This window comes from Hirsutella rhossiliensis (assembly GCF_020360975.1).
Source record: "Hirsutella rhossiliensis strain HR02 chromosome Unknown scaffold00004, whole genome shotgun sequence".
NCBI classification, from domain to species: Eukaryota; Fungi; Ascomycota; class Sordariomycetes; order Hypocreales; family Ophiocordycipitaceae; genus Hirsutella; species Hirsutella rhossiliensis.
In genome coordinates this window covers 1,916,696-1,941,612 of record NW_025408670.1, presented here as the reverse complement: position 1 = coordinate 1,941,612, position 24,917 = coordinate 1,916,696, and the positions used below count along the sequence as shown (strand labels likewise).

The 24,917-nt window shown below is 43.8% G+C and overlaps 2 protein-coding genes across 2 annotated transcripts; both read right to left on the bottom strand.

The window, feature by feature from the left end:
• Nucleotides 1–12,623: 12,623 nt before the first annotated feature.
• HRG_04391 (poly(ADP-ribose) polymerase and DNA-Ligase zn-finger domain-containing protein) lies at nucleotides 12,624–13,921 on the bottom strand (the record flags this gene model as incomplete). The annotated part of the gene is made up of 6 exons (XM_044862862.1): nucleotides 12,624–13,139; nucleotides 13,196–13,282; nucleotides 13,350–13,425; nucleotides 13,481–13,582; nucleotides 13,652–13,787; nucleotides 13,903–13,921. The coding sequence occupies 6 exons, from the start codon at nucleotides 13,919–13,921 to the stop codon at nucleotides 12,624–12,626; spliced, it is 936 nt and encodes a 311-aa protein (XP_044721476.1).
• An 870-nt stretch (nucleotides 13,922–14,791) lies between these two features.
• HRG_04390 (phosphatidylinositol 3- and 4-kinase domain-containing protein) lies at nucleotides 14,792–24,912 on the bottom strand (the record flags this gene model as incomplete). Its single annotated transcript, XM_044862861.1, has 18 exons — nucleotides 14,792–15,931; nucleotides 15,974–17,027; nucleotides 17,082–17,562; nucleotides 17,612–18,086; nucleotides 18,137–19,375; nucleotides 19,425–19,676; nucleotides 19,723–20,884; nucleotides 20,937–21,220; nucleotides 21,272–21,924; nucleotides 21,979–22,634; nucleotides 22,904–22,931; nucleotides 22,991–23,300; nucleotides 23,356–23,416; nucleotides 23,475–23,917; nucleotides 23,978–24,259; nucleotides 24,309–24,570; nucleotides 24,626–24,777; nucleotides 24,835–24,912. The coding sequence occupies 18 exons, from the start codon at nucleotides 24,910–24,912 to the stop codon at nucleotides 14,792–14,794; spliced, it is 9,012 nt and encodes a 3,003-aa protein (XP_044721475.1).
• Between the last annotated feature and the right edge of the window lie 5 nt (nucleotides 24,913–24,917).

The window sequence follows — 24,917 nt, the reverse complement described above, 5'->3', positions numbered from 1 at the left end:
CGCTTATAATTAAGGTAAAGGGAGAGGACGAGTTTAAGGTTAAAGAGATATAGGCCGCGCGCTAGAAAAAGGTTAGTAGGGGGAAACGCTAAGAGGTCCTCGTTAAGTAGCGCGGGTATCTCGACCTTATATAAGAACCTATATATAAGTTTATAAGAACTATAGCCCTTAATAAGTTTAAAGCCTTATTTAAAATAGTAGATAAGAACGATAAACTAGTAAACTATTAATAGTAGCTTAGGCTAAGACTATAAAGTAGGTATAATAAAGGGGGTAGTTATAGTAATATAGGTAATATAAGCGTAATAGTATAAGTAGAGATAAAAATAGTATTTATTATAAGGCAGAGCCCTTAAACTACCTAGGCCTATTCCTTATTATTATTATTATTATTACCTTTATTATCGTTATCCTTATCGGCCTCCTCCTTCTTATTAGTAGCGGCGGCGGTCTCTAAGGCGCTAAGGCGGCCCTCTAAGCCTATAAGCTAGTCGGCGGCGGCGGTAGCTCTAAGGGTAAAAAGGCAGCGGCTAGCGGCGGTAGTAGGGGCAGCGGCGGTAGTAGAGGCGGGCACGGGGGGACCGCCGATAGGGCGACGGAGGTAGTATCCCTAGCGCCGGGTACGTTAAAGGCGGAAATAAAGGAGCGAAGGAGTAGGACTTACTTAAGTATAAGGCCCTATCGCTTAAAGGCGTAGAGGTTACGGTAAGCGGCGGCGGCGGCGGTAAGGCGCTTCTTAGTAGCCCCCCGCGCTTACCCGTGCGAGCCGGCCTTCTAAGACGACGCTATAGTAAGTAGGATAGGAGGCGCCGCCTTATAGGCGCGGCCGGCTCGCGCGCACTAGTAGTAGCTACCGCCGCGGCGGCGCCTAGCCTAGTCGGAGTAGTCGAGCTCTTACGACGTATAACATATATAGGGGGCTAAGCGGAGGGCGCCGGCCTATACTTAGCGCTTATACTATAGGAGGTTAGCGGATAACGTTTATTACGCTTACTTAATTATAGACTTATAGGGGTAGCGGAGATAGAGGTAAGGGCCGAGGGGCCGGGCGTTATAGGTAGCGGCGGGGACGGCGTCGTTACCTTAAGGGGCGACGTAAGAGCGAATAGCGTAATAGAGGCGGCGGCGGCGGTAGTAGGAGCGGTAGTAGTAGCGCGGGTAAGAGCGGCGGTAGTAGCGGAGTCGTCGTCGGCCGCGGCTAGTATAGTATTAACGAACGACTCTATACGCTCTAAGAAGGAGGAGGTAAGAGAGGGAGAGGTAGATATATCTATCGCGGAAGTTAGTATAATAAAATACGGCCTTTTACTTTATAAAGCGCGGAACTTATTAATTAGAGTTATTATTATTATTAAGGCTATTATTACTACTACCGCTACTATTATAAGTATATATTAATAGAGCGGCCTATATAGCTAGGAATAGACTAACGCTTTAAGTAGAGCGGAACTTACCTATTAATACTATTACTATAGTTAAAGAAAAGAAAGAAGGAAGGGAAGGGGGAAGGGGGGGATACCGCCTTATATACCCCTTAGTAAAGGATACTACCTAAGGTAGAAGGGACGGGCAACCTAAGGCTTATATAGGTTTAGATTAGCCGCTAGCTACCTAAGGGCGTATATAATAGGTTATGCCCTTATTTAAACGGCTAGCCGGCTAATAAGTATAAAGCTAGGTCCTAGCTACTTAAGCTAACGGGCGCGGGGATAATAGGGCTAGTAGGGCCGGCCTTATTAATAGGAAAGGGTATAAAAGAGCTTATAGTATAGGCCTAATTATATAGGAGCTATTAATAGGGCAGCGCTATACCGCGCTTAAGGGAGGGTATTATATAAGAGTCTTTAACTATTATAGGTAATAAGCTTAGGCTATAGCTTAAGCTATATAGTTATATATAAAGGGCTAGATCCTATAAGTATAAAGGTAGGCTAGCCGCGTATAAAAGAGCTCTATATAGCTTATTAATATTATCTTATAGATAGCACCTATACTTATACCTCTACCTACTCTATAATACTAATACCCTACTAATATATTAGTACTATATACCTAAGTACTTTATTAGCTTATACCTCTTAGTAGCGCTCTTATAATTATCTCCCTTCTTATATAGACGTCTTAGCTATATCTTTAATATATATTACTTTTACTATACTATATATATTTAGTTAAGAAAAGAAGTAGTTTCGGTTATATATCGCGCGTATACGCTTATATAAGTATATATTAGTCTACGCTCTATAACGTTAATAGTTATTATACTAGTAGTTACTACTAAGTAACCGTTATAGTATCGCTTATATATTAGCCGCGTAACTATAATATAAAGAGTATATATATATATCTCTTATTTCTTTTATTTTCTTTTCTTCTTTAACTCTTTTACTTATAATTACTATAGAGTTTTATACCTTTTTTATTAATCCCTTATACCTTTTTATATTACTTTTTATTAATAATTTATTAATAATAATACCTTTTACGCTAAAAAAGATAAAGAACTATAACGCTAATTTCTTACGCTATATATAAGAGTAGGTAGTAGTAGGTTTACCTTTAAAGTATAAGCGATTAGCTTAGAAGTCTTATAGTAACGCTAGTTTCCCTTTAGTAAAGAAAGCTAAGAAAGGTATAAGGGAATCTTAGTCTTAAGAGACTTTTAGTCTAAGACCTAACGTTAGCGAGGGTCGTGCCCCTATTACCCTACTAAATACCTTAACTCTAGCTATTAATAAGCCTACCTCTATAAGCTAGGAAACTTATAAGTTTATTACCCTTATTAGCGATATTAATACTAGTAAGGAGATCGTACTTAAGTACTCTTAGGTAAGTGCCGATAACCTAGCTACTCTATCTTAATAGGGCGGCTCTAGCTAATAAGAGATTATCGCTTAGGCCGCTCCTTAAAATAAGTAGGCCGATATTAATAATAAGGCCTAGCTAAATAAGGGCTAAGACTATCTTAATACCTAGCTAAATAAGGGCTAAGATAATAATAATAGTAATAATAAAGATAGCCGCGATTTAACTCCTCTTACTAATAAACTTAAGAATAGCGATGCTAGAGATAAAGGTACCTAAGCGGCGGTATAAAGCGATCGCGCTCTTATAAAGAAGTATACTTAATTTAAAGCTAAAGCCTACTTAGTTAGGGCCTATAGGGTTATCCTTTATAAGCTCTAGTATATATATTATTTTAAGATAGTCGTTAAAGAGTATAGTATAACTAAGCCTAAGCTTATTAAGGTACTCTTAATTAGCTATATTTTCTTAAGGGTTTCCTCGACGCGCTATAAGTAGTACTATAGATATACCGCGACCTATAATTAAGTAAGTTTCCCCTTAACTTTAAATATTATAATTAATAAGCTAATTTTTCTTAAGGCCGCTACTTTTATATCTAGTAACTAGGCTAATTTAGTTGCTATCGTTAAGTACCTATATAAGCTTAATAAGCTAAAGACCGGTAATAAGGATACCGAGGACGATAGCTTAAACGTAGGTATACTTATTTTTAAAGAGGCTAATCGGCGCTATCTCGCTATTATAGTATAGTATTTAGCTAAGGCTTTTAACGCCGCTAAGACAGCCTATTATAAGTCCTTTAAGACTATAAGTATATAGAAGTCTATTATTATAAGTTTTATCCGACCCTTTTATTAGTAACCGCTTAACGATATACTAGGTTAAGTATACCGACTACTATATACTAATTAATAAGCGCCGCGAGCTTATTATTCGCTTTAACCCCGCGCCCTTATTCGATATCGCTTATATAAGCCTAGAGTACTAGGCCTAGGAATCTTAGTTAAAACTTTACCTTATCGACGGCGATATAGGCTATACTTCGTAGTAATACGCCTTACTATTTACTAAGGCTAAGGTAAGTACTATATTAATAGAGATAGGTCTTAACGTAAAGGATAAGGAAGAAGTAAAAGATAGGGTAGTTCTAGTATTTCTAAAAGTATTTAGTATAATAGAGGGGGCGCCTTAGTTAGTTCTTACTACGCTAGTAAAGAAAAGGGGTAGTTAAAAGTAATAGATAGGTCTTATCTTTCTTTTATTTAGCTATAACTATCTTTCTTTCTTTTATTATTAAGGCCTTAGTAGAGTTATAGTTTAGTTTTATTTTCCTTAATAATATTTAATAGGTAGTATAGATAGTTTTCCCTTATTCTTTTATTTTACTATTTTATATATAGTTATAAGACGTTTAAGCGTACTAATATATTAATAAGTTAGTAGCGATTTAATAGGGATTTATTATAGATTTAGTAGCGTCTCTTTATACTAATAAGTTTCCTTACCTTACTTAGTCTTATACCTCTTTTTCTTAGTTAAGTAAGTAGTATATTCTTTAATAAGGTCTTAGCTATTCGCTATATCTTTAGTATCGACCTATTAGTTATACTTAGCTAGCTATCCTTTTTATTTAATAAGGAAAAAGGTATTACTCTTAGATTTCTTTTAGTCTTTAATCTCTTAGACTTCTTATTTACCTTCGTTATCCTTTAAGTTTAGTATTAATAGGGTTTCGCTATCTTTATAAGTGCCTTTTTACTCCTTCTATAACTTTAAGAGACTAATATAGAAAACGTTATAAAGGTATAAGTACTTCTTAAGAAGTATAAGATAATATACTTACTTTCTAATAGCTTATAGGACCTAAAATAGTTTAATATACTTAGGTAAGAGTTTTCTTTTTTTATCTTAAAGGCGTAAATTCTTTATCGATAATACTATAAGGTCTCTTACTTTTAGTATAAGCGGTTAGTACTTTAAATTATAGTATTTCGCTTACGATTTAATAGCCTTTCTTTAGTATTTTTTAAGCTTCTTTTATAGCTCTTATAGCCTAGTAACTCTTACTCTTACTTTAGGTACCCTCCTTTAAATAATATCGTCCTTAATATTAATATAAAAGTTTAGTTAGTAACCTATTAACGCTTTATTAAGTAATAACCTAGTTATTACGTTCTTTATATTATTATATATAAATTAAGTAATATATAGAGTAACGCTTAGTTAGTTTATTTTAAGTTAGTAAAGTATCTTAAGTAGTACTATATAGCTTAGTTTATTTGTTTTATTTACCTATTAGTTTATAGGTAAAATACTATCGATAGCCTATATTTTACTTATAAGATAAAATAGAGATCTAACTAAAACTTACTTATAAATAGGGACCCTTTATCTAAGATAATGCCTTTTAAAGGTCTATATACTAATTTAACTTAGTAATAAAATAATTCTACTAGCTCTAGAGCTATTATTATCTTAGAGATAGGAAAGAAGAGGTAATACTTAGTATATTAGTCTACGATTACTAAGATCGTATTAATATCTTATCTATTATACTATACTTTAAGTAGACCTATAGTAAAGCCTATTAATAATTCTTCTTATAGTTATATAGGATATAGTAACGATTATATAGTATTATAAAGGTAATACCTCTTAAATACTATACCTTAATATACTAAGTATAACTAAACGTATTTATTTATATCTTTTATTATTTTATCTTAGTAAAAGTTCCTTACTAGTAGTTCGCTAGTATATTAAGAGCTAAAGTATCTTATTAACGGATTATTATAAAAGAGCTATATTAGCTCTTATTATAAGGCTGCCTCTAAAGGTACTATAATACGACCCTTTTATAGTAATAGTCTATTTAAGCGTACTTACTAAAAACCCTTTTCTTTTAAGAAGTCTTTAGTCTCTTTTAGCTTACTAATTACTACGTTAACCGACTAAGTATATTTTAGTAACTCTAGTAATAGTTCTAGAACTTCTACTATATAAACCTTTATATAGTAGGCCGCTTTTTTAGCGGTTTTCTTTAAGAGTAACTATTTATAACTAGCTCTTTTTTTAGCTTAATTAGCTAATTATTTAGGTCTTATACTTAAATTATTATAGTTTCGCTATAAATAAGCTTATATATTTTCCTTATATAAAGGTACTTTACTACGCTTATATTAACTTAAGGTTAAGCGTCTCTTTACCTATAAAAACGCCTTATTATTTTTTTATATAAATATAGTATTAATAGTAGCTAGTTTCGCTTATAGCTTTAGTAATAGTTCTATAGATAAGGGCTTCTCGCCCTTATATCTAAGCATTCTCGATAGCGCGTCCGCTAGGTTAGATTTACCTATATAATACTTAATTATAAAGTTAAATAGTACTAAATATATATACTATCTTACTTACCTCCTATTTAAGGAGGTCTAGTATATAAACGTCTAAAGGTTATAGTAGTTTAATAATACCTTTACTTTATACGCTGCCCCTTTAATATAATATCGCTAGTATTTAAATAACTTAATAATAGTAAAGAGTTCTTAGTCTAAAATACTATAATTAAGTTTAGCTTTAGTAAACTTCCTTAATTAAAATATAATTAAATAGTAACGCCCTTTATTATTAAGTTAAGAGATAATCCTTACTATCTTAAATTATAATATATCTATTTTAATATAAATATATCTTTCTAGATTATAATATTAAAGGAGTAAGGCTCTTTAAAAAGTATCCTTAAGAGCCTAAAACGCTACCTTTTTAGTAAGGTTTAGCTCTATACTCCCTAGCTTCTTTTTATTCTTACTCCCCTTTAGTAATATAGTTAGGGGCGCTATAACTCCTAAGTACCTATATATAAATCGTTAGTAAAAATTATAAAACCTAAGGAAAACCTTAATATTATAATAGGTTATAGGTTTAGGCTATTAAGCTATTACCTCTACCTATTAAGGGTCTATCGATACCTTATCGATAGATAATATAAACTTAAGGAACTTAACTAACTATTAATAGAAGATATACTTTAATAGTTTTATATAGAGCTTTATAGCCCTTAGCCTTTTTATTACTTATCCTAAGTATTTAGTATATTCTTCTCTTATCTTAAAGTATATAAGGATATTATCGAAGTAGACTATATAGATTATATTTATAAGCCCTTTAAGTACTTAATAGATATAGCTCTAAAATATAGCTAGTATATTAGTAAGTCTAAAAGGTATTACTAGGTATTCGAAATATCTATAACGTATTTAAAAAGCGGTCTTTTATTTATCTTCTTTTTAAATTTAAATATATTAATACGTATTCTATATATTAATCTTAGAAAAATACTTAGCTCCTTAATAGTAGTTAATAATCTTTAAAATAAAGGGTAAAAAGTACCGATTCTTTTATATAACCTAGTTAAGTCCTTAGTAGTTTATATATAGCTATAAGGTATTATCCTTTTTTAAAATAAAAAAGATAAGAGCCTTAGCTAGGCTCTTTAACTCTTAGATTATTTTCCTTTTTATCGCGTCTTAGATTTAGTCGCGTAATACTTAAAGTTCTCTTTATAATAAAGGGTAAATTAGTCTATAAAGAGGGTTTATATTAAGGATTAAATTAATTAAGTAATCCGTTCCCTTTTTAGCTAGTAATAAATTAGATTTATTAGCTAAGAAAGTATCTTTAAACTAGTAAAAAGTTAGTAGGATTTTAGCTTATTCTTCCTATAAAATCCCTTTATCTTTATCTTTATTTAGTAGCGGGATTAGCTTAGGATTAAGCGCTATTATATATACCCTTACCTCGTTTTTATATTCTTAAAGGAATCTATAGGGATTTTATAGGGTTTTACTACTTAGTTAATACTTAAACTACTATTATTATTTTTATAGGATAATATAAATACGTTTATCCTTTAAAGTAATAACTAATAAAAAGATTAATACTTAATTATTTAGCGTTAACTTATTAGTATTAATATAGAAATAAGTAATTATCTTTTTAGTACCTCTTATATTTATTATTTAAAGCGGTACTAACTATACTTTATACTCCTTTACCTTACTATTACTAAGCCTTAATAACTTAAGGTATAATAGCGCTACTTATAATAATCCCTACTATTAAGTAAAGTATATATTTATAAGGTTAATAGTATTATAAGTATCTAGGTATATAAGGACTTTAATAGGGTTTCGCCTTAATATTATTATAGGAGTTTTAAGTAACTATCTTATAAGTATTAAGTTTATTAAAGGAAAGGCATTTACCTTAATATCTTACTTTTTCCTTATTTTATAGTATTAAGTCTAAGAGTCTTTAGTAGGGTTTCTACCTTTAAAGAATTAATATATTCTATAGATAGGTATCTTAGCTTATTATATTAGAAATATATAATTCCTAATTAAGTAAAAGATCCTCTTCTTTAATAATATCCCTTAGTTTAGCCCTTAATAGGTATATCGCTAGCTTACTAGTTATTAGTTAAATTAGTAGTATTTCTTTAATAATTTAGCCTAGCTTATTAGCCTCTTTAATTCCTTCCCTTATATATACCGCCTTAGGGTATAGTACTACTTTTATTCTTAGTTCCTTTAAGGGTAAAAGTAGTATTAGTATATCGCCTCTTATTAGTAGTAGTATCCTAATATCGTTAGGCGACTTATATAAGCTCTTCCTATTAATAGGTATAAATAAGTATTAAATAGAGGTTAATTTAGTCTCGAAGTTATAGCTCTAGCTTAGCGAAAAATATAAGAGCACGCGCCTTTTTTAATAGGCGTTTAAAATACCTCTTTAAGGAGTTAAGGTATAAGCTAAACTTTAAGAGGGACTAGCTTTCTCGTTAATAAGCCTCCTTTAATTACGTTAATAATAGTATCTCTTTATTTATAGTATCTTTAATTAAAATAAGTATCTATTTCTTAAAGTATACTTAATCTATACTATATTTAGTTTAGTTAATCAGCGTTTATTCTTTAAGGTATCGGCGCTATCTTACTTTATAGTTACTATATATATAATCTACCGCGTAAAGGATCTTTATTTTATCGTAATAAAAGCATCTAAGCGCTACTTTAAAGGCGTCCTTTAAATCGTAAGTCTAGTCTAGACGTTTTTATATATTAGTAGGTTAAGATAATTAAGCGATATTTTTAATCTTAACCTTACTACTATAACTACCGTTTAATTTAAGGGAGTAGGACTATCGACGCTTTCCTAAATAAATAACGATAGCGCTAGTACGTTTAGTAATTTCCTCCTTTAATTATATAACGCGGTCTTATAAGCGTTTCGTCTCCTTTAGCTCCTTAATACGCGCTTATAAGGCTATAAGCTTTTCTTTATAAGTCGATAGTCTTATGCCTATAAGTAGCGATATCTTTAATATAGTTAGAATATTATCTATAATAAGGGTCTATTTTAAAGATATATCTTTTAGTTCTTTATCTCTTAAGTAAATACTTAATATATATAATAAAGAGGCCTTAACTAGTTAACTACTATATTACGCTATAAGAGCGTTATATAGTCTTCTTTAAATAGCTATCTTTATTAAGTAACTAAAAAGTAAAGCTTTAGAAATTATAAGGGAATATATATTATAGTATAATTAGTTAGGTAGTTAAGATAGCTAAAAGTACTATGCTATATATATTATATTCTCCTTATTATAAGACTAAAGCTTATAAGAAGAGGGATTTTTCCTTTTTAATTAAAGTAGTAAGAGGTCTATAATATATAAGTAAGGTAAGTACGATTCCTTACTAATACCCTACTAATATATTAATACTATATACCTAAGTACTTTATTAGCCTATACCTCTTAATAGCGCTCTTATACTAACCTTCTTTTTATCTTAGTATATACGCCCCTTTACTACTTAAAGTATATTTACCTATACTTCTTAGTATAAGTATTTTAAAAACTAATAGGATTTACTATTATAGCTTATATAGCGACCCTCTTATTACTATCTCTTCTTATCTTTAGTCTTTAAGGTTATAAGAGTCTTTAACTATTATAGGTTATAGGCTTAGGCTATAGCTTAAGCTATATAAATATATATAAAAGGCCGGATCCTATATATATATAAGCGGGCTAGCTATATATAAAAGAGCTCTATATAGCTTATTAATATTATCTTATAGATAGTACCTATATATACGCCTTTACTTACTTTATAATAGTATAAGCTATTAATTAATAGATCTAATAAACGTCTCCTTAGAAAAGGTACCGCTTCTTTAAAAGAGTACCCTACTACCCCTTAAGCGGATAAGAAGTATTATAGCTATCCTAAAAGCGATTAAAAGCGCGATAGCTAGCGAGAAGATTAAGGTTCTCGCTATACTAAGGGAGCTATCTATAAGACTAGCGTTAACCCCTACGACCTCTATAACGCCGGCTATAATAGCGGTACTATTAATACGAAAGCCGCTCCCTTAGCTAACTTAGGATAGTAAGCCTAAGTCCTTTTACTTCTTTCTTAGCTAGCTATAGATAAAGTTTATAATAGATAAGAAATAGGGCTTAAATAGCTATCGCGATATAGTATAGTATTTACTCTTTTATATATTACTAGAGCCCTAAAGATAGCGGATCTTTAGATTCTAAGATAAAGGCGGCCTTAAGAGTAAATATAACTTATAGAACTTCTTTTAATACCTTATATATACGTTTAGTAATATATAAGAGCGGGAGAAGGCGTAGGATAGGCTATAGACCCTTAGGTAAAAGAATAAGTAGACCTTTAACGAATTCCTCTTTAACTTTAAAGAGATACTTTTATAAGTAATAGGAACTATAATATAAAAAGATAGCGTAAAGCTTATATAGTTATAGAACTTAATTATACTAGCCTTATAAGAGCTACTTATCCTTATAATTATACCTACTAACTATAGTAAGTATATAAGCTAGATAATAAAGGTAGTATAGGGCTATAAGTAAACGCTATATTTTTAAAAGCTTTATAGGTATACGCTATATAGCGGTAATAGGATTACTACCCTTTTATAAGAAGACTAGCTAACTATTAATATTAATAGAGATACCTTAATATTAGCTACCTATATATATTAAATTAAGTAATATAGGAAGTTACTATTAAATATCTTTTATACTATCTTATACTCTAAGTAATAGGTAAAGTAAGTAATAAGTAAGGAAATCGAGAAGAAGAAAGTAAACGGCCGCTACTTATATTATAGTATATCTATATACTTTATATTAAAGTACCGGTAGCTGCCGCGTCTCTTAGTGCCGCTATAGGTAGGAAGATAACTACTACTACGGGTAGGAAGGTTGCTACTACCGGCACGGGTAGGGAGATAACTACTGCTATAGGTAGGAAGGTTGCTGCTGCCGGCACGGGTAGGAAGGTTGCGAAGACGATGTATCTAAAGATATATAAATAGCTGGTTCTTTATTAGGAAGAGGATTCTATATTCTCGGTAGGTTCTTCGGAGCTAGTCTTCTTAGTATATCTTATAGAGCCTTTGCTGCTCTTCTCGGCTAAGGAGGGAGAAGTCTATTATAAGGGGGGTCGGCCTCGTCGATCTAATAAGCGATAGTTATACTTAGTGCCTTAGTTACTGCTTTTATAGCTTAGTGCCTCTCTTAGCTTAGTGCCTAGCTGCTAGTACTCTTCTAGATTAGCTACCGGTAAAGATAGCTTAGTATGCTTATAGCTGCTTTTAAGATCGAGAGATAATAATAGAATTACTACTATTTATTATATAATAGCTAGGTAGGGCGGATAGGTCGGCCTAGGTAGGGGGCTCGAGGTAGAAGAAAGAGAGATATAAAGGGAGACGGCACGAGATATAAGGGAAAACGTAGCTAAAGAGTAACTATAGTTAGATAAAAAGGGAGAAAAGAAGAGAATATCTCCTTCTCTTAGCTAGACGATCTATATAAGGGAAAGATATTACGTAATATATTATATAATTTCTATCCTATAATAAGTTCCGTCTTAAAGGGGTCGAAGTAGACCCCTTAGTCCTTAGCTTATTCGAATAGGTTAGTAGCTATAGCTTCTAGCTACTAGACGTTCTTCTTAGCTAAGGTCGATATTATAGGGACACTAAAGTTATCTATATAGGATAGCTAGTACCCCTTAGCCGCTAGTATCCCCCTTATATATAAAGAGAATAAAATAGGGCTAATAAGGGACCCTTAAGGCACCCCTATTACTAGGTCTATAAGGGGCTAAACTTGCCCCTAAACTAGTATCGTTTCGTTAAGCCTTGCCATCTCTTATAACCTACTTAGCCGGCGTTATAATCCTTTAGCAGGCTTTAATATATCTATGCCTCTCGTTAAAAATATAGAGTACCCTTTAAGCTCGTTTAGTATTTAAGAGAGCCTATAGTAGTTCCTCTTATTATAGGCTACTATAAGGAGTTACTAGACTATATCCTAGGGAATATATAAGTATATATATCTATTATTAGCTTAGTAGTATAAGAGGTTATCTTATATAAAAGCCGACCAAACGACCAGGTCGCAATTCATCTCTACAAACACTCATCATCACTCAAGCTTGTACTCGCCAGACTCGCAAGATGCATACGTCAGAAACAGAAGACCTTGGTATTTGTAGCATAGCAAACAGGTATACTCGCACCCCAATGCCGCAACCCCCCCATCAAAGGGGTTGGAATATACTTGCACACTTCCTTCTGATGACAGCCCCTTCTTGGGCTGCGTGCCTGGGAAGATTGAGTGTATAAATCACAAATGAAATCACACGAGAAAGTGCCTCGGGTGCTTGTAAGCGACAGAGCAAAGGCCGGGAATGCATCAGACAGCATCTCTAGGTGTTGCGGGGTCGGCCACGACGGGGCTTGGGCTGCTCGGCGGCAGGTTCCTTGGACCTGGCCCCTCGCTTGCCCTTGGCTGCTGGAGCAGGTTCCTCCTCCGAGTCGACGCTCTCATCCTCTTCCGTGGAGGACTTGGCCACTACCCTGGAAGACCTGCGGGTTTTCTTGGGCGTGTCATTGGCAGCATCGTCCGCTTTGCCACGGGCCTTGGCCGACTCTTTGCCCTTAGAAGCCCCGGTGGCCTTGGCCGAAGGCTTGCGGGCCTTCTTCGCCGGAGCCTCCTCCTCCTCGGTGGCCGCGGCATCGGATTCATCCTTGGCAACTGGCTTCTTAGCAGTTGATTTGCCTCGGCCTGCGGCAGGAGTGGCCGCCTTGGTGGGCTTCGCAGCCTTGGAAGGCTTGGCCTTTTTGACGGCGGGTTGCCCGTCCTCGTCGTCGTCGATATCTCCCTTCTTGAGGCCGCGCTTGGTAGCCTTTTTCTTGGGCGCTTCCTCCTCCTCGGGAACATCCTGCAAGCTGTGAGCATCAAGTTGACTTGCCTTGCGATGGGACGGGAGAAACGTACCTCTGCAGCCGCCGCCTTCTCCTTGGCAGCCCTCTGCTTTGCGGTCATGCGGATACCCTTTTCGCCAGGCACATTCTTTTCCGGATCCTGTGAGTTGCTCGGTCAGACGACAAAGATGCTACGGCTGGACGGGCAAAGCAGGACGACAACGTACTCCCATAAAGTCCTCGGGGTCAATGTGACCCTGACGGACGCAACGACGGATCTTTTCCTGGATGTCGGCGTGGTCACTCGGGAATCGGTCAGCCGGGCTTCATTAAAGGATCGAGCATGGTGACGCCTTACTTGAGCTCATCAAAACCGTCAATGGCATCAAAGTTGAGAGTTCCGTCGCCTTGATCGCAGGCCTCTTGCAAATGCATTACCTGGGCACCAGAAATACAGCCCCTGAGAGGAACTGATCAGACGGGAACGGGGATTGGACTGAGTAGCAGTGGTCTGGATGGGGCGCTTTACCAGTGCTTCCAGCTCCAGCTGCCATGGTCATGGATCTCGACCCAGGAGCCGAAACGGATCTCGCCCTTGAGGATCTTGGTCTGGTTTTCCTTGCAAACGGTGTCCTTGCAACCGGCCCGGTTGTTGGGCGAGATTTCTGGGAGACATTCGGTTAGCAACACTGCGTGGACGTCGCGAGGACAGCAGGTTCGCGTTGACGCGGCTTCTGAAGCGCAGGGGCATGCGAGGAGGTGAGGCAACGTCAGACTTACCAATGCGATATTGAGGCATGATGAACGACAGGCTCCTTGCCTCTTGAAAGACCCGTCTGCTCGCCCCCACGAGGGATGAGCCGGGTTAGCGACGACGAGGTGGCGAGCAAGGTCGCTACGACGTCGCGAAACGCGTGCGCTTGGGGGGACCGGTTAGGGAAAAAGAAGACCGATGGAGCAGAACAGAAGACGGCGAGACGCCGAAAAGATATGACGAGTGGTCGCGCTCCTTTGACAGTGGAACGCGAGGTTGACCGCAGATTCGAGCTGTAGACGAAGGAGAACAAAAGGATGGGACAAAGAGGAGGGACGAGGTTGCTGAAGAATTGAATGGACGGAAAAGGGCTGACACTTGGCAGCCGTCAGGCAACCGCCCCAAGTGGTATTTTTCTTGGTGCGGGACCGACCGCGGCACACTCATCCAGTGCCGGCCGGCCCTGTCAGCGCGTCGTCGGGGGCGTCGCGTCCCCGCATCTATAGACGGCACACCACTGTATCTACAGTGCTTTCCCCGCTGTGTCTTCCCCCCTGCCAGCCCACCACCACCACCTCACCATAGCCGCTGGCTGCAGTGCAGGGCCCAATAAGAGACGGTACAGTTTTGTACGACAACGCATCGAGGTAAAAGTTAGACGCCGAAAGAAATCAGCGTTGATGGATCCCACCCCCTCCGAGCGTGCATGCAAGACCGTTGCAGCCCTGGGTCTTGCGCCTCCAAGACGTTGAAATAGGTAGCCACGAAGCGCCAGAGGCCATCTGTCTCATGCTCCAAACACCAACTACAGAAAACGCGATTCTCTCTCAATTCGCCCCTTGCAAGGCTTCGTATGTCGTTCGTTTCTTTCCCAAACTCCAACACCATCCTCCACACGGTCACCAGAAGCATACGTCACAGAAACGGGCACCATCCAATATACATGGCCGTCAGGTTCCGCGGATCGACCGCTTGCTTGATCAGCTCCTCCACCTGACCCTCCACGCTCAGCGGAATGCTCTCGTTGGGCAGCAGGCCCTTGACCTTTCTCTTGATGCTGTCCACGACGCTTTGCGGCTGCAGCTTCACCCCGGAGTCCCCGCGTCTCGAGCTGCGCTTCTCCTTTTGCAAGTCTAGCGTCGGGTCGTAGATAAAAGCCTCGAGGATTGTCATCAGCGTCTCCTCCTGCTGTCTGAGAATGCTCAATGTGAGCTCCGAAGACTTCCGAAAAGGCCCCTCGTAGCCGTAGATGCCCATGGCCGCCACCATGTTGTGCGTGAGCCGAAACGGCACCCGCTCTGGCTTCAGAAACGTGAGGCCCTTGTCGAATAGACAGTTGAAGTCGACGTGAAACACCCCGCCGTTGCCTTCCTCGAGGTTGACGTTCTCGCCGTGCCGATCGCCCAGCCCAAGCATCGTGCCCACCATGGACATGACGGCGCACGACCGCGTGTATCTCAGCCGCGCACTCAGCCAGGATGACGGGCTTGGAAACTGTTGGATGAACCACACCGGCAGCACCGGTGGGAAACGCCCCAAAACGTCTTCAGTAAAGAGGCGGATCTTGCTCTCAGACGTCGACGCCTCGTCCATCAGCGTCCTGAGCGCGGGATAGTCTGGCTGAATCTTGCGCGACGCGTACAGATTTAGGAGAATGTCTCGCATTGTCCTGATCCCTGGAACCCACTCGATGATGCCGCACTCCTCGTTCAGCGGAACCACGGCATAGGTACGAATGTACAGCTGTCTGCGACTCGACTCGGCATCGCGCTTCAACGACCGGTTGATAATCCCGTTGAACTCCATGAGACGTTGATCAGTGCGAAGGTCATCCTTGGGCTTGATCAGGAGCATGTAGCTCTTGCCATCGCTCCCTCGAGCCGTCAGCCGTCTCGGTTTGGCAAGAGAGCTCAGCACCAGCACGTCGTCCAAGAAGCAGTCAATCGTCACGACGTCTCGGGAGAATGCCTTGTGCCTCTTCACATGCTCCGACACGGCCGGCAGCGTCGCCATCAGCGAGCTCTCCACAGGCACGGCCAGCGGACAAGGGGTGCACTTGTGTTGAAAGCGCAGGTCTCGCGAGAGGCTGGCGTGCACCGATTTGTTGCCGGGGAACTCGCCGTTGTGACACGCGAGCAGGAGCTGCTCTGACAGTTTTTCCCCGGCTCGGAGAAGCTGCTTCAGGTCAAAGGCCGTGCCATCCACTTTCCTGGATACGCTCCTCAGTGCCTGCAAAATCTGTGTTCCGCGGGCTTTTCGTTCAGACATTTGCCTCGACGTCATGATTCCAATGAGACTCCACAGGGCTTGCCGGGGGTGTGCCTCGACCACTTTCACAATAATGTGCGTCAGGCGATCAAAAACGTTCGAATTGGGATGAGCGATGCGAGCCACAATCTGTGGCAGGGCGGTGTAGAAGATGTACGCCGGGAGACGGTGGATGTACTTGTCCAAGAAGGCATGCAGGAGATTGAGCTGCTCGATTCGCCGCCGGTGAAGCTCCCGGGATAATGACACCTTCCCTTCTGGCGGCTTGTCGACCTGCGCGCCGAGGTCCAGCCACAGAGTCAGGATCCTCGGCAGCGTCTGGTACAGGTACTTGGTCCCAGAGTTCAATGACCTGACGTAGTTCTCGATGACGAGCCTGGCAATCTCGCCTGTGACATAGTTGTCGCTCTGATCGTCAGCCTTGAGTGGCTGCTCTGATTCTAGTATCTTCTTGTAGTGTCGTCCGAGGTAGTAGTGGCCCTTCTCCCATGTCGAGTAAGTCTTGGGCGGCTGCTGGTACTTTTCTCGCAGAGCCCCAGCATGCGATTGTCCCGCGGCGTCGAGCCATTTGGCGAGCAGGAGCTGGGCCCTAGCGACCACTAGCTTCTGCTGCGCGTTCAACTTCGTCGGCCCGGTGCTCACAGACGACCCTGTCTGGGTCATGAACTTGTTCCGTTCGATGGCGCCTTGAAGCATTTGAATGGCTTTTCGGTGATGATTGTCTCTCCAGAGAAGCTTTGCGTTCTCAATAGTCGCTGCGTCGTCCCCGAGTCGTGAGGCGTGGAGAACTGCATTGAAGGACTGGTGCAGGGAATCGGTCTTTCGAGCCAGTCGAGCGCTCGCGAGCCAAAGAGAGGAGATGTCTGTATCGGCAAAGCTTGGCCTAGTTGCATTAGCCTCCAGCTCCACACTCAGTCGAGATTCGGGAGGAACTCACCTTGTCAGCTCCATGGCAGCTCGTCTAATGCCGAGGAGATATTGTTTGTCGTGGTAGTAGGCCCCGATGAGCTCAAAACGACCGCCCAGGAGTGCCATGGTCTTCCTGCGCTCCTCCTCTTCTCCAGTCTCGGAGCCGACAATGATCTCCAAGTCCGTCAGGGCATGGCACTTGAGGAGAAGCTCATGGGCAGCTTGCAAGGAACTGGTGGCTGAGGAAGTCATCTCCGACGCAATTTTCTCCCTGATGCTTCGGATTGTCCTCGAAAAGGACTCGGGCGTGCACTTCTTATACAGCGAGTCAAACAAGGCCGCTACCGAGATGTTGAAGTCTTGAACGACATCCCCATGAAACCGGCTTGTGAACTTGGCCAGGCTCTCCCATCGGCCAGTGACCCACGCAGCTTCTACGGCAAATGGCATCATCTTGATGTGAGTCGAGATTTCCGTTCGTATACCTTCGACATGGTTAAGCAGCGCATCTGTCGTTCGTTAGAAACCAACATGGCCGGACAGGAGTGTGGCACCCACCATGCTGCCCGGCTTGCTTCAGACAATGCAACAGTTCTAGGTGCACGTCTACGTTGTCTGGCTTCTCGGCCAGCTGAATCTCGTACCACGTCTGTGCTGCTGTCCATCGTCCGGCTTTCTTGTGGCTCAAAATTTGCTGGTTAATGTCTAGAGCGTGCATGTGAGATGAAATGCCTTCCAGCCCATCCGGTTCGTCGATGTTGGCGTAAATATCTTGCAGCTGCTCAAGTAAACGAGTTCGGTCGCCCGGTTCATTCTTGCTTTGCTCAAGCTTCTGGGCGTGCTGTTCCAAGTGGAAAAGAGCTCGCGCGTATTCGTTGCAGTCTACGGCCCGCTGGGATATCAGCTCGGCGGGAATCTCGTCTAGAATTTTCTGTATTCGAGACACGCTCTCCTTCTCGGTAGCCGTCAAGCGACCCGCGGATCGCTTGGCCTGGATCCATCTCATTGCATAGTCGAGCACCCGGAAAACAGCCTTCAACATCAGTTAGCATCGACCACCGTACGGGCAGTACTGAGACTTACGTGGCAGTATTTTTTCATTTCCTCCTTCTCTACATAGGAGGCGCTCGCTGCCGGGCGATGACTGAGAACACCCATCAGTTCGCCCACCACATGGTTTCTTTCTTGCTGTGTGCTCCGGGGGCCGAGCAGAACGTGTAGCACCAGATACGGGAGCAGGAACTCTGCGGTGGACAGATCCTTGACACGGATGACGCGAGTCAGAGGCTCAAAAATCGTGTCGGCCTGTTCGTTTTGCCCGTGCTGGAGCAGGTCCACGATGAAAGGTCGGAGCCAGTTGACGTATGGTTTTCCTGGGTGGAAGACGGGATACTCCACCGTCACCGGTGCCATCGGGGCCACCACATATCGTGAAGTCAGAAACGGTGTGACCACATCCCGCACGGTCTCTGGCAACGCAATCCATTTTCTGTAGATGTCGTTGCCACCCAGCATGCCGGTGTTCTGCATGGCACAAGCAGCTCTGATGTCACACCGGACGAGGATTTCCTGGATCGCAAACGAGAGAAATCCTTGGAGCTTGGTGTCGGTCGCAGATAGAAAAGACGGGACAAGAACCTCTTGTAGAAGGAACAGTCCAAAATCAGTTGTTTCTCCGACTCCCTCAAAATTGCTCAGGGCGACAATCGACCGCTGCTCTCGGACGGTTTCGATACGGTTCGAGTCGAGGCAGCCGATGAGCCCGATGCACTCGACACAAAGTCGCGCTATGTCCAATTGGACTCCGTTGTACTTGCATGCACAATCCAGGAGAGCCCTCAGAATGTAGGTGATGGCACTGTCCGGGCGCTGGCTCACGGCAGATGTATAGAGGGCGCTTTGGTTGTCTCGAAGATAGGGTGCGAGCTCGGTCAACGCTTGGTGGACGACGCCCGAGTTGTCGTGAGCAACTCGCTCCGAAAAGACATGCAGAGCTTCGTCTGTGGCCAACGCGGGCCGCATCGCCGACAACCTAGACTCAACATCGGCAAGCCCGGCGATGTGTGAAAGCGAAGGGAGTTTGCTGATGTATGTCATGACCATTGCCTCGTGCTTCCCCAAGAGAAAGTTGAGCATTTCTGTTGCGGCACGGGCAGTGGAGGCGTTGAAAGCAGCCCAGTAACGGTTGATGATGAAGAATGTCGCTTCGATGAGCGCCTCGACATCCTCCTCCTCAAGATTGGTGAGCATTGCAACCCAGCATGAGAAGCTCGCCTCGCGCAAAGCATCCTGGGAAATGGCGGAAAGCAGACATGCTGATATCTAGAAAACGGTCAGCTGCGGCACCGGCCAGTCCCATGCTTCGTCGTACCTGAGGCCTGGCAACCCTTGCGTAACTCTTGCTGTACTTGATCATCTCCTCCAATGTACGGATGCAGCTCCGCTGTTCGAGGATTGGCGGGTGTATTGACACAGAATCATTAATCACGTCAGTCAGTCGTGCCATGAGCCCTAGCACGTGAGACTGAAGAAACTGCCCGATCACGTTGCTCTTTCTGAGCTTTGCATCTTTGTTGGCGCTCAGGAGTGTCGTCGCCACCAGATGTAGGGCTTTATGGATCTGCTGTATGTGAGAGCACATCTTGCGCGGATTCACTGACCAAACTCACCACTTGCTGTCGTACCGCATCGGCGCTCGTCGCCGCCTTCAAAAGCTCCAGAGCGGTCAACACCGGTTCCGACTGAAAGAGATCCAGGAGTGTAAGCCGGTGAAAGTGAGGAGACACTGCGTCCAGATGGGATTTGGTAAAGTTGGCCATGTTGTCTGCGTCTTGCACCAGCAGCAGTGCCAAAATGGTCGCCAGATTCGGGCCGTCCGTCAACGCATGCCAGGGTTCTTTTTCCTGACGGGCCTCGGCTATCTTCTGAATGACATCTTGCCGATTCTCGAGCACCAGCCACGGAAGTGCGTGCGATTGTATAAGCAGGAGAAGCTCATTCACGGTGATTTGAAGCAGTTCAGCAATTGCCCGGCTTCGCTGAGGACGGTGAACCATGTCTTTGGTGACCATGTATGCCAGATTCTTCCAAAACGGCTCAAAGAGGCGCCTGGGAGACCTGGAACGAGACTCTGCAAGATTGAGAAGCTCGTTGAATGCAAATGCCGAGACAATGCTGTTGTTGCTGCCTAGGTACTCAAGGAGCTTGATCAGAACCAGGTTGAGCTCGTCCTCGGTCACCACTCGACCCAGCTGTCCCCAAGCCAAGATTCGGGTCTCAATAAGATGCGGTTGATCGTTTTCCGAGGTTTCCTTGAGAACGGTGATGGAATATTTGCGGTTTCGGTAGAGCAAGTCCTGGTCCAGGCCGCGGATCGGTCGTTGCGGCATGAATGTAGCTAGTGTTCTTCCGGCCGCGACGCGAAGTTCTCGTACGGAGCTGTTGATGAGTGACTGGAGGCACCAGCGCCCAGGGGTCAATACTGCAACGTCTGCGGGTTCTGACTTGTCGAGATCCAGGAAGCCACGGTCTTCGCAGTGATGCACTAATCTCCTCAGCGCCATCATGGCAGTCACCCTCGGACGCCTGGACTCAAGAAACTTGGGTAGATTGACGAGTTTTGAGAAGATCAGTCGAGCCTCGCTTTTCGCCGCGTGAGAGGCTACTGGTCCGTTGATGCCGTCCACTCCATCGCAGATCGCACATCGTGTCTCTACTGCGGGGGTAGCAGACTCTGGCGTGGAAATGAGGCCGTCTGCGACACAGCAGATTCTGGACAGTAACTCGATGGAAAGACATTGGCTTCCCTCGGGGCTCTTTTCAAAGCCAACCCTAAGAAATGATTAGTGCTGATACTGTGGTTCTTGCAACCGTGAGGGCTTACAGAAATAATTGCTCAAACGCTACGACATCCTTGTCGCCTGACGGCTCAACTTGCAGTGTTTCGAATATAGCTTGCGTCAACAAAGGGAGCGTATCAACCTCTTCACCCGAGGTTTTTCTCCTTTTCGTGCCCGCCGTGGCATGAACCGGCTGTTCACGAGCAAGATTCAGGCCCTCGACGCATTCACGGATCTCATTGTGTTGAAACCTGGACGGGTGGATGCTCTCGTCCGGAGCACTTCCAGCCGGCGCATATATCGCTTGTCGAAGCAATCTCGTACATCTCTATTTATTGTGAGCAGCGAAACGAAAGGTTTGGAGACAAATTTGCCTTACCCAAACGTCAGTGTCTTCTCCGATTGACGGGTACTGCGTCGACAGCAATGCCAGCTCTTGAGCAAGCTTTGATGAGGCCAACCTCCCAATGGCGTACGACCGCATTGATGCTTCTGAGATAGTAAGAAGGGCCTTGCAAAAGGTCACTCGTGATTGCTCGCCAGTTGGGTCTGGCTCCACCAAGGCACCAGGGCACGAGATCATCTCGCTGCAGAGGAGAACAAGTAGGGCGTTTGCTTTGCTCTTGAGTGATGACGGCAGGTCAGCATCGACCGTGGAGCATTTGGCAACATTCAATGCTGTTTCCATAACAGCTACGGGGGAGCCCTCCACGCTCGCATCCCATCTCTTTTGCACATGTCTCAGATCCAGCCAAGAGTCCATCATCAGCGGTCCATTTTGCGACAGCGACGAGGTGCAAGAAAACAAAGAGTCTTGAGATATAAAAGGATAAGCAAGCACCCTTGCCAGGCCCAAAGCCTGCCGAATGGCTTGGGAGGCGGAAACAATGGCATATAAGGATCGTTGAGTGTTCTGCGGTCGAGTATCTCCTAAAACTTGATCAAGCGCAAACGTTGGCGGGAGTTGAAGGCTGATGGGGGCCTTTGCATTCGACAGCACGAGCGACGGATCTTGGAGGTGGTCCAACAGGCCTGTACGTAGATTGGATGATCAGCAGTAGCCTAGAAGCAATTCGTAAAACTTACCCGTAAGGCATGCTCGCAGGTAAAGACTCAACGAAGCTCTCAGCCCCCAGAGAGCATTTGTGCGGAAAACAACCAGCAGGATGTATTGCAAGAGACTCTCGATCGGCCCCTCGAGTTCGGTACATTTGTCATGGCCGAGGATCCGGAGGAGATGTGGGAGCAGCCAGGTCCACAGCGGCTCCTGTCCTCTGTGCAGAAAATCTCGGCCATGATCCACGGACGCGAGCACAACCGGTGTTTCTTTGACCGAGAACCTCAAGAACTTGACGGCTTTGAGCAGCTCCGAGTGCACGTGTGACCGGTCAATGAATGGATCGTCCAGCTTGATTCCTTCGAGAGCAACGCGGCAGTATACGTAAATGAGCATGTGGTTATGCTCGACTCGTTCGCGGTGCGAATTTAAAAGACCGGGGTTGTCCTTAACACGTTGTATGATGGCGAAGAGTCTCTTGAGTTCGCTACTCTCGTCCGATCGGGAGGATTTGGTCGAGGTGGAGATGTTCTCGACCAGTTGCGCGGCTAGGGTTGACGGCGGCACACCGTCCGCTGGGTCGCCCGCCATCCCGGCGAGGCCAGGCGTTGCTGCCTTGCCGCGCAAGCTCTCAGCCATTGTCCTTTCGGCATCGTTGGCTGCCGTCGGAGACATAAGATGGAGGCTAAGAACAACTACAACGTCTGACGCGAGATGGCAAGCTAAAGAGGTGAGGGGGCAAGACGCGAAGTCACGTGACAAGTCCCATTAAACAGCACACCACCACGGTCAACTGCTGCTAACAGCCCGCCTCGCTCTAGGACCTGGTTGTCGGTACAGGCCTTGTGCAATTCATTCTGTTGCCAGACTCAATCCTTTGCTTTATAACCACACTGAGAAGCGGAATGCCCAGAAACGACCGCAGTCCCGAACAGCTGTGGCTAATCCTCATACCTCACGGTGATGGCATCGTGTGTCACCCCTGCGCTGCAGTCAGATGACGAGCTAGCCGGCGTGGCGAAGCAGCTTGGTTCGACCTACCTCCCAGCTTGACCGTGTACGTTATCATGGCTGACCCATAGCTAGCCTCGATGACGCCGCTCAAGCAGTAATAGCGGTGCCAGCCCATCCTCGTCTTCCCGGCGGCCAGTTTTGCCGTCTTTGGGATCTTCTCTAAGTCGAGGGACAAGGTTGCCACGCATCGTGTATTGGCATCGACGTGGACCGGCGGCGTCTTGTCCTCGTCGTTGCTGAAAATCTCAATCTCCGTCTGAGGCACATGGCCCGTGCCCACTGGGATGTCGCATTGGTACTCGATGATGGACGGCTTGCCTTCCGGGTAGGACTGGCCCTGCAGGAGGGAGGTCAGTATCTTCGCCACTTGGCACGTGTCGATGCTGGCTGACCTTTTGGATGAACCAGCACATTTCCGTGGTGACCATCTCTCCCTCCTTTTCGGACCAGAAGCTACAATCAAGCCGTTAGCCTGTCGTCGAGTCCCGTCTCTCGAGCCACCGTCACTTACGCTTCCTTTGGATCGTGTGTCATCATGTCATACTTTGCGAGCAAGCACGTGCCGTACGATCTCCTCGCAACTCGAGATGAGACCTCCACCTCGGCCAGCATTGGCTGGTACTGACCTAGCCCGTAGATGGCGGCGCCCTTGACGACGGCGATCCAGCCATTTTCAGGCTGGAGGACCTTGATGCCGGCTGGTACGGCGTCTCGAACCTGGGACCGAAGATATCGACTCTGTCCGAAGCCTCCAACGAGGACCACCGCCGCGATGTCGTTGCCTGCCATGGCTATCTGCTCTCGGACGAGGCAGACGACGTCCTTCATGATGGGGTCAAAGATGCGACCGGTCATCTCTTCTTGCGGTATTGTGAATCGATTGCGCTTCAGTCCAAGGCTTTCATCGACCCGTATCGTGAGTGGCTCGCCCTTTGGAGAAAAGTCTTTTTTGAACTGTACTCATGTCAATGGCGTCCTCGAAGCAGATTTGTCTCATCCACGGCCTTGACGTACCGATTCGAACTCGTTCAGTGCAATGACCAACGGCTCATCCACCCAGTACTTGTCCCCGTGCGTTTGCTTCAAGTATCGCCGGAATCGCTTGTTGAGCATCGAAGAACCGCACTTACCGCCCGTGCCCGCGGTCACTTCCTTGACCTCCAGCTTGTCGACTCTGGTCACTTCATACGTGATGAGGTCTACGGTCCCACCACCGGCGTCGCAGACGACAAACTTTCGGCCGGGCTGCAGGATCGACGGGCTGAGATGCTTGAGGGTGTAGAGTGCCGCCGCTTCCTGGGCAGAGTCAACACAGTTTTCGCACCCATGGGGACAAGACGCGCACCGGTTCTGATATGAGCTGAATCCTCTGGTTCCCGCAGAAGCCTGCCATGGCAGCGGCTCTCTCGGTTGCCTGCTTTGCAGCATTGGACCATATGGCAGGCACCGTGACGACAAAGTCCATGGGCGTCGAGTGTACCACGCTGGGCGACAGGCGCTTCTCCAAAACGCCGATGAAGTGTGTGTGGAGACATGACAAGAAGATTTTGGTGAGTTCCTGAGGCGACTCACTGTCTTTGCTTGTTCTCCCCGGCTCGTCTAGCTTCCTGTGTCATTGTTTAACATCCAGCTCATCAAGACCGGCGGATCCCCTGCGCTAACAGTTTAAAGAATCGATATCGCTTAGCGATCTCGGGGATCTGGAAGCCCCATTGCCAGCCCGACGCCACTTTGCGCAACTCGGTCGGGACCTTGGGACTGCTCTTGAAAGAGTTGACTGATGGCCAGTTTGAAATCACATGCTGCACGTCGGGCTACGCCACTTTAGCTCGACGGATCACGCCGCTGCTGCATCGGCAAGAGAGACTTACCCGGCTGGTCTCGGCCCAAGCGACGCCTGAGTAGGTCGTCCCAAAGTCTATGGAGACGATGATTCTCCTGTCGCTCATTCTCG